At 43.2% G+C, this 12984-nt stretch overlaps 1 protein-coding gene across 3 annotated transcripts in view; it reads left to right on the forward strand.

Annotated features, from left to right (window-relative positions):
• Window positions 1-12984, forward strand: part of UST (uronyl 2-sulfotransferase) — an 858732-nt gene that overhangs the window by 563742 nt on the left and 282006 nt on the right. For 2 of the 3 annotated variants that reach the window (XM_075596674.1, XM_075596673.1), the window contains exon 3: window positions 4633-4788. The exons of the other annotated variant lie outside the window; for it this stretch is intronic. In XM_075596674.1, the coding sequence (XP_075452789.1) occupies window positions 4633-4788 (156 nt within the window). The remainder of the gene's footprint in view (window positions 1-4632; window positions 4789-12984) is intronic. 3 annotated transcript variants of the gene reach the window in all.

Genomic DNA, 12984 nt, shown 5'->3' on the forward strand with positions numbered 1-12984 from the left:
TCTCCTTAGAAATGTTAATTGTCATAAAGTCTGGACATTTAACACAAATTGTACCTTACCTGACTGAGGGAACCCCAGAGCTGATCTTTGATTCACTGACCTCCAGGGACACCCAAACAGATTTGTCCACTGGGCAAGAATAGTTGCCCAGTTAAAATACCAAATAACCGTGGGGTCAGGCTCATTCTGGCAACGAGTAGAAAGTTGCAACGTCATCAGTAAATTATGTTGTGACTTTGCATATGTGAACCCATGGTCATATTTGTTGTTTTTTGTGTAAAAGTCAGCACAAACAAACTTAAAATATCTTAGAAATCGGGGGATTCCCGAAGGTCAGGAAACCTTTGGATCAGCTCCCAGATTCAGGTAAGGCAAAAATAATAATTTTGGGAGGGGGAGAAGGAATTACTTCTGATATTATTACTGATATATATATATATATATATATATATATATATATATATATATATATATATATATATATCTTTATATAACGCCATTAATATACATAGAGCTTCACAGTAGTAATACACGTGACAATCGTATAATTAACAAATAATACAAATAACAGAACATGGGAATAAGTGCTTCAGACATAAAAATGTACATTTAGTAAGAGGAGTCCCTGCTCCGAAGAGCTTACAATCTAATTGGTAGGTAGGAAGAACGTACAGAGACAGAAGGAGGGCATTCTGGTAAGTGCGTCTGCAAGAGGTCAAGCTTTATGTATCAGGTGTATAGTAATAGCCATGATTTACTCATATGCTTTGTTAAGCAGGTATTTTTTAAGGTGATTCTTAAAGGTGGATAGAGCAGTTGCTTGTCGGGTATTGAGGGGAAGGGCATTCCAGAGGTGTGGGGCAGAAAGTGAGAAAGGTTTAAGGCGGGAGAGGGCTTTAGATAGAAAAGGGGTATAGAGCAGACAAACGTTGAGCCGGAGTCGGGATGGTGCATAGCGAGAAATTAGGGCTGGGATGTAAGGAGGGGCAGAAGAGTGTAAAGCTTTAAAAGTGAGGAGGAGAATGAGTGTGAGATGTGCAATTTGCTAGGAGAGTGATTTCAGCAGGGTAGACGCTGAGACAGATTTAGGAAAGAGTATAGTGATTCTGGCTGCAGTGTTTTGGAAAGATTGTAGGGGAGACAGGCGAGAGGCAGGAAGGCCAGACAGCAGGAGGTTACAGTAATCAAGATGGGAGAGACTGAGGGCCTGTGTCAGAGTTTTAGCAGTCGAGCAACAGATGAAAAGGCGTATCTTTGTAACATTGCGGCAGAAAAAGTGACAGGTTTTAGATACGTTTTTAATGTGAGAGGAGAATGTGAGAGAGGAGTTGAGTGTGACCCCTAGTTAGCGTGCTTGCGCTACCGAGCGTATGACAGAACTTCCAACTGTAATGTGGAAGGAGGTAGTGGGGCCAGATTTGGGGTGAAATATGAGGAGCTCTGTTTTTGACATGTTGAATTTAAGTCGCGAAGAACCATCCAGGATGATATCGCAGCGAGACATTCAGAAACTTTGGTCTGTATAGCAGGTGTAAGGTCAGGGCATGAGAAGTAAATTTGTGTGTCGTCAGCATAGAGGTGATATTTGAACCGAAGAGATGTGATTAAGTCACCTAGAGAGAGTGTGTACAGAGAAAAGAGGAGAGGTCCCAGGACATATAAATATAAAACTGAAAAGTTTGTTTGTTTGTGCGTGCCTCTAGACAATCTGATTGGTCCGTCGGTCCGCCCCCCCCCTCTCCCCCACGGCTCTCATTGTCCTGTGGGGTTCGCTGACATCACGGACACACCTACCCCACTGGCACACTCTCAGCACAATCACTGAGGTTTGGGAGTACGCTTGACAGCACATTTTTCCCGCCTCTCCGCCTGCTCTCACCTCATAATCTCACCCCTGTGGACTACACTCAGCACACAGACAGCTTCGCAAGGAGATTTTGGGACATAAAATGTTGCTCTCACCTCTGACTATCACCCCTGCAGACTACACACCACCTGCCGTCCGCTGCCCTGTGCCCCTCCCGCACACCTCACCCCCCCTCCCGCATGCCTCACTGCGATTTTGTACCACGTGTCATCCCCCCATACACGGTCTGCTCCAGTGTGTCCCGCACACCATCCGGTGCCGCGTGAACAACCCACCCCCCCTCCCTCCCATACACTGTCAGGCCAAGGTCCAGGTCCGGTCCACCGGTCCAGTGTGTCGGGTGTCCCCTGCCACCCCCCCTCCCGCACACCGTCTGGTGCCGCATGCCCACCTCCCTACCCCCCCCCCTCTCGCACACCTCCCCCCCTCGCCCCTGCACAGAGTACTCACATTTTGTTTCACGTGCCATCCCCCCATACACCGTCCGGTCCTGTGTGTCCCGCACACCGTCCGGAGGCGCATGCCCCCCCTCACACCCCCCTCTGCACACCTCCCCCCCCTCACCCCTGCAGAGTAATCACATTTTGTGTCACGTGGTATCACCCCATACACCGTCCGGTCCTGTGTGTCCCGCACACTGCCTGGTGCCGGGTGACCCCCGCCACCCAGCCCTCCCATACACCATCCGGTCCTGTGTGTACCGCACACCGTCATCCCCCCTGCCACCCCCCCTCCCTCATGCCTCCTCTCCCCTCACCCCTGCAGAGTACTCACATTTTGTGGCACGTGGCATCCCTCCATACACCGTCCGGTCCTGTGTGTCCCGCACACCGTCCGGTGCCGCGTGCCATCCCCCCATACACCATCCGGTGCAGCGTCTCAGCCGACCCCGCCACTCCACCCCCTCCAGTACAAGTATTTCATGTCTTCTTTTGGGAATAAAGAATCTGGTGCTCACAATGCATATTGTAACATCTCTGCAATTTATACTTTTTTTAAAAACTGCTGTACTGCTACATGACACCATTTACAAACACTCTAACTCCTGCGGAGTCGCCCCCGCCCACCCAAGTGTCACCCTCCCGCCACCCACCCCCTCCCGCACGCCTCCCCCCCTCTCACCCCTGCGGAGTACACTCATCCAAGATTCACCCCCCACCCAAGTTTCACACACACCCACCCAACTTTCACAGACCCTCAAACTTTCACACACCCACCCAACTTTCACTCACAAGAAGTTTTCACACACCCAAGTTTCACACACCCCCACACACCCACCCAAGTTTCACACACCACCACCCACCCACCTAAGTGTCACACACCCCCACCCACCCACGCACATCTAACATACCACCACCCACCCAAATGTCACACACCCCCACCCATACACCCACCCAAATGTCACACACACACTCATCCAACCAAACCTTACAATTAACATACATTTAACTCATGTTTGCTCAGGTACATGTATTTTGTACTGTGGTTTGTTTACAAACAACCTTTTTCAAACTATTACATGATATTGACATTTTATTCAACACTTCTTTTCAACATTATTATACACAATTTACACCACACAATTAGGGATTACGATCCCGGGCAACGCCGGGTATATCAGCTAGTATATAATAAAGTTAAAGAACTATGCAAACCTCGCATAACATAAAATACATATTTCTCCTCCAGACACCATTTTAGATAATTGAAGTGTCAGACTAGCTAATGTATTCCTCAATAATCCCTCAGGTTTATTAACAGCACAAAGATTTTTCATTTCTATTATTTTATACTCTAGCACTTGGAGAAAATGTTGTGTTTGTGTTCTTCCCAAAGCAAATGAAACCAGGGGATTAGTAAAGGATATCTTTACAGTTTTGACAGTTACAGACATGCTGATCTTCCCCAGGTCACAAATGACATAGCTGATATAAGAAAGCTGCTATACCTCCTGACATCCCCTCACAAAATAAAATAATTTTTCAATTATTTTCATATTTGGTTTAATTTTGCATCACTTTTCATTTGTTATCTTACTTTAGCTATATTTGTAACTTGCCTTTGAAAGCAGGTGTTTTCTCAAACCTTTTTGCAGGGATCCTCAGACTAGATTTTAGGGATAGCCAATAAATTGTAAAGTGCCCCTTTATTCGCACATTTTACAAGTGGTTATGTGGACGGCTGGTTATTCCCAAAACTCGGCCTAGCTGGTTTGAGGGTTAACGCAGCAGACCAAGCAATATCCAAGCAGACCAAACATGTGTGTTTTTTTAAATAAATCATTTCTGTACTATAAGAAAATATTTGTGGCATTTTTTTAAACCACTCTGAAAGATATTTTTAATGTATTATAATGTAACAAGCATTATTTGTTTCTATAATAACCATTTACAAAGTCATATCCCCTTCATCTTCTGAAACAGGCTCTGACGCACCCCTTTTTGAGCCCTGCCCTCTCTCTAGCAGTTTTTGTATCTAGTGACTGCCTGTGCACATGATCTTCCCCACAGAACCTTGCATCTTTGGTCCTCTTCTGCTGCACTGACAGAAATGTAGTGAACCCCCGAACTGAATCTTCGTCAAACGGTCACACAAGAACGGATCAATCAGCAAACTTTGCTAATTACTTATTATTGGTTTGATTGTATTGATGCACATATTAAAGGGGAATAAATTAAATAAATTTAAAAAAAAAACGGCAGCTTGGACTACTGCTTTAAGAAACACTTACTGAGGCTGACCGTGACTCCTGTTTCTCACTTTAGGTACTTCCATTTCCCAGTCAAGTGGTGTATAACAGAGTTGGGAAGTGTGGGAGCCGGACAGTCGTCTTATTGCTACGTATTTTGTCAGAAAAACATGGGTTCAACTTGGTCACGTCAGACATTCACAACAAAACCAGACTGACCAAAAATGAACAGGTAAGCAAAAACACAGCATATAGGTTTTCATTTTCACTTGTGAGGTGCTTGTTTTCACAGAGATTTAGGTCCAGTTAGGGTCACAGCGACATGACATTTTTTTTAGATCCACAATCATTAAAAAAACAGTTAAATATTTGGAAGTTGAGAAAAGTTTTGCCCCACTAACAGTAATCTTCTATCATAGGAACTGAGTTGAGAAGTACTGTAGAAAACTGTAACACACATATAATATATATATGTATATATACATATATATATATACACACACACAGCTCAACCCCATTATAACGCGGTCCGACCGCGCTATAACCGGGGTCGCGCTATTTTTTTTTAATAATGGCCGTTGTGCGCCTGATCGGGAGGAGGGAGGAGGTGGAGTGAGGCTCCGGTAGCCCTACCCGATCCCCCAGCAGCCACTGTACTTCCCCCAGCAGCCCCAGCGATCCCCCAGCAGCCACCGCACTTCCCCCAGCATTCCCTGCACTTCCCCCAGCATTCCCTGCACTTCCCCCAGGAGTCCCCGCACTCCCCCAGCAGTCCCCGCAGCAGCCACCGCACTTCCCCCAGGAGTCCCCGCACTCCCCCCAACAGTCCCCGCAGCAGTCACTGCACTTACCCAAGCATTCCCTGCACTTCCCCCAGCAGTCCCCCCCGCACTTCCCCCAGCAGTTCCCGCACTCCCGCCCGCACTTACCCATGCAGCCGCACTACACGATCCCCCCAGCAGCAGCACACGATCCCCCCAGCTGCAACTACCAGAGGTAGGGGGGTAGTGGGGTAGGGGAGAGGGTTCTGTGTGCCTGCCAGTGTGCCTGCCAGGGTCTGTGTGCAGTGTGCAGTAGAAGAAGGAAAACTAAAGTGCGCAGCTAAAACCAACTAAATTGTGATAAAGACATATGTCAACAGTATCTAAAGTAATAACCCTGTACCGTTAACAAACGTGCAAAGGTAAAAAGTGAATAGTATTAAATTATACAAAACCGTGAGAAATCTCATAGGGCGTATGCAGCTGAATAAAGAGGGTGGCTCAGCACCCTCACGTAACTAGAGAAACAAAGACAAGAACAACAGCGCAAAACGCAATTGTGAAGTATATCAACACAAATTTATAAATTTAAAAAAGGGTAAGTATTCTGCGTACATCAAGATAATAGGTCAATCGCATTTACGTGTACAATACACGAGACTACCACACAGCTAACACTGGATCTGCTGGTAGAAGAGGATCCCTCTGGTAAGTGGTCCTGGGTGGTCTCCAGACACCGTCTTAACCTCCCAGAGTGGTGGCAGCTAGCACAATGAATCCAACTCAGGTTTAAGGTCTCATCAGGGAACAGCTCCCCGCCGTCAGTGGCAATTGGATCACCATAAGCAGAGCAGAAGGAAATGCTTCCCAATGTAGCCAGCACTGTGGTGGGTGATGATCAGTCTCTAATACACGTATGCAGCGTGAACAAAGTCCCTATAATAACACAGAGCTAGTAGCAACTGGGAAGTAACACTCAGAAGCAGGCTAAGGGTGTGCAGTGACCATGGAAAACGATTCCCCTCTGAGCACCTGCACTTCCGCGTTGCGTCACTAAGGAGGCATGACTAAAGGCCAAACACAAGGCAATGGCTCGAATGAATTACAGCCGACAATGGAAACAGAATACAACTATTAAAATCGCTGAAAAGGGAGCATGTAACAATCCTACGTGTTTCATAGCTACAAATGCTATTTCTTCAGGGATAAATTAATAGCATTACCCAGAGGTAATATACCCACCTCCCGCATTGGCCGGCCAATCGGGCACTAACAGCAATAGGGTAGGGGGCGGCGGCATTCCCAACAGCTGGGACATGAAGTTAATTCAAACAAAAACAGACAATGCATATAGTGACGTTTGTATTGGTCCTCTGCAATAAAAAAGAAAGAATAAATAAAAGACAACATACAGTATGAGAAACAATGCACCATACCGCTATCAACGTACAATAGAGTAATATTGATATTGAGAAATAGATATTCTAGATTGTGACACAGAGAGTTTAATATTGTGCCCAGACATCTATGTCCTCATTTAACCCTTTAGGCACCATATTGTCCAGTTTATGAATCCAGAAAGATTCTTGGGCAGAGAGGGTTTTAACTCTATCTACTCCCCTCCTGTTACAAGGAACATGTTGAATTCCCCTAAATGTAAGATATGATGGATCCTTTTGATGATACATCGAAAAGTGACATGCCACACTATGTTTTTCAAAACCACTCCTGATATTTCTAACGTTCTTGGATGCGTACTTTAAGATTACGCTTGGTCCTGCCAACATACCACAGCCCACAAGCACACTCAAGAAGGTAAACAATGAAAACAGAATTGCAAAAAATGAAGTCTTCAATAGTGAAGACCTCCTTAGATGTTTTAGAAATTATGCTTTTCCTGTCAGGATACATATAATTACAGACAGAACATTTTCCACAGACGTGGTTTCCCACAGGTTTACCCCCAAGCCATCTAATACTGGTATTGATATGGGCATTTTGCCCAAAATCGAATCATTAAATAAAATGCCCCAAGTGCTTGGCACAGGCCGATAAACTACTTGATCGCTTTATTGAAAGGGGGTACCATCCTGATTTTCTGAGGAAAGAGCTTATGAGAGTAAGACTTATGGATAGAAATAATATGCTAGTTCAGAAGGATAAGTTGGTAGTCAGTAAAGACATGAACCAGGTAGACGTGGCGTTCATTACAAATCTTTACTCAGTGCATAAGAACATTGAGAAGATTATCTCCAAGCACTGGGGCATTTTATGTAATGATTCGATTTTGGGTACTCGTCTGGTTAAAAAAACAAGATTCATCTACAGAAGAGCAAAAAATTTGAAAAATGTTTTGGCTCCAAGTGATATTGGGCAAAATGCCCATATCAATACCAGTATTAGATGACTTGGGGGTAAACCTGTGGGAAACCACGTCTGTGGAAAATGTTCTGTCTGTAAATATATGCATCCTGACAGGAAAAGCATAATTTCTAAAACATCTAAGGATTTCTTCACTATTGAAGACTTCATTTTTTGCAATTCTGTTTTCATTGTTTATCTTCTTGAGTGTGCTTGTGGGCTGTGGTATGTTGGCAGTACCAAGCGTAATCTTAAAGTACGCATCCAAGAACATGTTAGAAATATCAGGAGTGGTTTTGAAAAACATAGTGTGGCATGTCACTTTTCGATGTATCATCAAAAGGATCCATCATATCTTACATTTAGGGGAATTCAACATGTTCCTTGTAACAGGAGGGGAGGAGATAGAGTTAAAACCCTCTCTGCCCAAGAATCTTTCTGGATTCATAAACTGGATACTATGGTTCCTAAAGGGTTAAATGAGGACATAGATGTCTGGGCACTACAGTATATTAAACTCTCTGTGTCACAATCTAGAATATCTATTTCTCAATATCAATATTACTCTATTGTACGTTGATAGCGGTATGGTGCATTGTTTCTCATATGTTGTCTTTTATGTATTCTTTCTTTTTTATTGCAGAAGGCCAATACAAACGTCACTATATGCATTGTCTGTTTTTGTTTGAATTAACTTAATTTCCCAGCAGTTGGGATTGCCGCCGCCCCCTACCCTATTGGCTGTTAGTGTCTGATTGGCCGGCCAATGCGGGAGGTGGGTATATAATACCTCTGGGTAATGCTGTTAATTTATCCCTGAAGAAGTAGCATTTGTAGCTACGAAACACGTAAGATTGTTACATGCTGCATTATCAGCGTTTTTAATAGTTGTATTCTGTTTCCATTATCGGCTGTAATTCATTCGAGCCAGTGCGCGGGTGTTTGGCCTTTGGTCATGCCCCCTTAGTGACGCAACGCGGAAGTCCGGGCGCTCAGAGGGGAATCGTTTTCCATGGTCACTGCACACCCTTAGCCTGCTTCTGAGTGTTACTCCCCAGTTGCTACTAGCTCTGTGTTATTATAGGGACTGTGTTAACGCTGCATACGTGTACTAGAGACTGATCATCACCCACCACAGTGCTGGCTACACTGGAAAGCATTTCCTTCTGCTCTGCTTATCCAATGATCCAATTGACGGCGGGGAGCTGTTCCCTGATGAGACCTTAAACCCGAGTTGGATTCATTGTGCAAGCTGCCACCACTCTGAGGGGTTAAGACGGCGTCTGGAGACCACCCAGGACCACTTACCAGAGTTATCCTCTTCTACCAGCAGATCCAGTGTTAGCTGTGTGGTAATCTCGTGTATTGTACACGTAAATGCGATTGACCTATTATCCTGATGTACGCAGAATACTTACCCTTTTTTACATTTATAAATTTGTGTTGATATATGTACTTCACTATTGTGTTTGCACTGTTGTTCTTGTCTTTGCAGTGTGCAGTGTCTGTGTGCCTGTCTGTGTGCAGTGTGCAGTGTGCAGTTGAGCCGTATAAACACACACACACAAAAAAAGAAGAAAGTCGGTCTACAAAAAGCACTCAAAAAATAATTGGAAAAATAAAAAATTATATAGATATATATTGTGACAAACGCCCCTCTTTTGTAGCGCTGACGTCTGTCTGGGTTCTTCCCGACACAGTCTTCTAGGGTTATTTATACAAAAAACAGGATCATGCAAAGTATTATGCTGCTTAACTCAGGCTTCTGCCTGCTTTATTTTCATCCAAGTAAGGTACTGCAGCTTTAACAAGTGTAGATTAGATGCAAACACAGGGTAGGTAGCGCTAACTATATAAATGAATAAACCCTGATATGAGGAATAACCTCACATAGGGGGCTGCCTAAATACTAAAACTGACCCCCTGGTCAGATGCAAAACAAGAAAAAGAATATAGTATTAAAAAGGCGCCGGCAGGTAAAGGATATATTCACCAACAGGAAGAAAACGATGTGGATTCCAGACGGTAAAGATGTGCTTAAAAAAGATATAAAAAAACACAAAACATAGTGTAATACTGCAAATAAAAATTAAATAACATATAATATGAACACTAATACCAAATAACTATATATCAGCTGAGATCAAGGGTGATTGGAATGATAAAAAACATTTAATAAAAATAGGTTAAAAAACACTGGACAAAAAAACATATACAAATAACAAAAACACAATGAAATATGACAATTATTAGGACAATTGGTGTGGGACCAGTAGTCAGCTTCACTGACTACTGGTCCCACACCAATTGTCCTAATAATTGTCATATTTCATTGTGTTTTTATTATTTGTATATGTTTTTTTGTCCAGTGTTTTTTAACCTATTTTTATTAAATGTTTTTTATCATTCCAATCACCCTTGATCTCAGCTGATATATAGTTATTTGGTATTAGTGTTCATATTATATGTTATTTAATTTTTATTTGCAGTATTACACTATGTTTTGTGTTTTTTTATATCTTTTTTAAGCACATCTTTACCGTCTGGAATCCACATCGGTTTCTTCCTGTTGGTGAATATATCCTTTACCTGCCGGCGCCTTTTTAATACTATATTCTTTTTCAAGTGTAGATTAGAGGTACTCAGATACTTTCATTCAGCAGTTCACTCATTTCAGTGTTACAGTATTTCCCACACTGTTATTTTTAAGAAATAAAACCAAAATCATATAAACAAAATCCTATCCCTTTCAGGGATCTAACTACACATCAGAATCAGTCTCTCTAGCAGCTGCTGGCCAACTAACCTGGTTCCCCAGCTTAAAACAATGCTTTCTTATTTAGGGTCACTAGATACAGCACAGTCTTTTAGCAACAGCAATAAACATTTGTTTTGTCTTATCTGTTCGTGGTGGGAACTCGGTCCCAAGTGTCCAGGCAAATCCTCTGGTACTGTGATACTTGGTGGGGCCGTCCACCCCGAACTGGATTCCAGGGAGCAGCGATACCCCCAGCCTCCAGGCTCTAAGGAGAGAGAGTGAAATGCAAAACCTCTCTGCTCTAAATACCTGTGCATGTGATTAAAAGAGCAGGTGAGGGAGAACTAGAGCCATTGTAATCTGTGGTCTGGATTTTCCATCCAGCTGCCTGAGTTAATGGGAAGCTGTGGAACGGATCATTTTTAACTATTCCTGCACTTTCTGACCTAAAATGGGGCAGAAAGCTGCCTAACATCTTTGGACTATGTCACATATCCCCCTCCCCAGCTCACACCTACTGGGGTGAGCGGCCATGGACCTCACTGGGGTGAGCGTCCTACCTGAAATACTTGAGCTAACTCCTCAGTACAATATTAAGTATTCACATGACACAAATATGAACTTTTTCCACGGCAATTATGGACAATAGGTTTCGTCATAAGAGACTATACTTGGCAAACATATTTTGTTGCTCTCTATTAGGGAACTATTTTGAAAAATAAGTGTCTAGCACACATTCTTACAACCCAGGATATGCTAAATATATTCACAAAACCAGACAATTTCTATTACCTCCCTGGGTTTTTCTACTCTAGAATATGAACCTCATTATATATTTACCAACCGAAAAGCGCATTTTTTTTCTATATTGTAAGCTACCACTATTTTTTTTCCCCTTATACTACAGCCTTGTAATCTTAAGGGCCATCAACCCTGTATATTAATTTGTAGTTTAGCTACATTTTCAACACAGAGACACAATATAACATTGCAATATTTCAAAATGCTTATTCTAGAGGCCTAATATAGCATAACTACACTAGCTTATTTGCAAAGTTAAGTGACATAGTCCACTCATATAACATAAAAACCGGTCATTCCCAAACATTTTTTCCTTTTTTTTTTTTCTTTGACTTCCAGTCCATTACATTTTCTGACTTCATTTCAACATCCGCAGCAACCTGCAAATGACTGGACTGTTTCTTTAGCTTCTGACGGAACTCTGGGGCCGGATAGTCTTTGTCTTCATATTGTGGCCCAGAGTGGCGAGATCCGGAAAAATTCAAGGCCAGCGTTGACCTTCGTCGCTTTTGCTTTGCAACCTTTGAACCTTTTATGGTACTTCTTACTGCCATGTATTTTCTCATGACCATCACTCTCAGAGATTTGGGATTTTTCCTTTGGGGCAATTATATGGTACTTAGAAGATGAAGCACCTGGAGCACCTTCACCTTGATGGGGCTCTCACTAACTCCGGCTGTACCTTGTGGCATTTTACCTTTGCAGCCGGAAGGCATGTAGTCTTGGACCTCTCTTTTATGAGGCCTACATTTATTCAGGCGGAAGTACCGCTGGATAACCAGTGACGCATTTCTCAGGGTTTGATAGCGAATCCTGTTCTGTGTCATCCTAGTCAGAGACTGGATTTTTATAGTTGCTCCTTTCATAATGAGGAACCTGTTTCGTACCATGTGGGCACGGTAGAATGATTGAAGAACACAGGCTGCTTTATTCCGGCGATTGAACTGACAAATTTTCATCCCTCTGTAGGCAGCCTGTAGGATGATAGTTGCGGCGCGTTTACGCCGATAATTTTCTCTTTCCCTTCTTCCTTGGATAAGAGCTTTGCAGTGCTTCTGAATTATTCTAATGTTTTTCTCCTTTTTCAAAACGTTAAGTTCCTCCACGAGAGAATTCTGTTTTGTGCATACATGTCGCAATTCTATTCTCAGAGCGTCCATTTCTTCCTGGTGCTGGCTCTGAGTGTGCATCAATGCATTCTGTAGTGCTTCCTGCACTTCTAATTTTTCCTGAGTCAACTGTTTCTTTACTTTTTCTGCTTGGTCAGTCAAATCTGAATTTTCCAATTTCAGACTCTCATTTTCTTGCTTTACAGTCTCTAACTCACTTAGGGCAATCTCATGGGTTTGCTTCAACATTCCCAGCTCTGTGTTCAGACCGTGGCCCTCCAGGCGTGAGTTTTGCACCTCTGCGCTGAGCGCATGAACCTCTTGTAGAGCCTTCCCGTATTTCTGTTTTAGGATAGCAATCAATTTGTCAGACTTAATCTGTTTTTATCCATGCTGGCAATTACGATGTTGGCCTTTTCCAGACTAGTCGTCACCTCTTCCAGCTCACTCCGTAAGAGAGACTCTGTTTTCTTCAAAGCCTCGTACTCTTGTAAAGCTCGGAGTATACACCTCTGTAACTCGACGTTCGCTTCTTGCACCTTCTTCCAACATTCTCGCTCCTTCACCAAATCCTGCCACAGGACTTCATAATCATGGCGAGCAGCTTGGAGTGCAGAAACCAAAGCCTCTTTATCCTG

This window comes from Ascaphus truei, chromosome 4 (assembly GCF_040206685.1).
Source record: "Ascaphus truei isolate aAscTru1 chromosome 4, aAscTru1.hap1, whole genome shotgun sequence".
Lineage (NCBI taxonomy): Eukaryota > Metazoa > Chordata > Amphibia > Anura > Ascaphidae > Ascaphus > Ascaphus truei.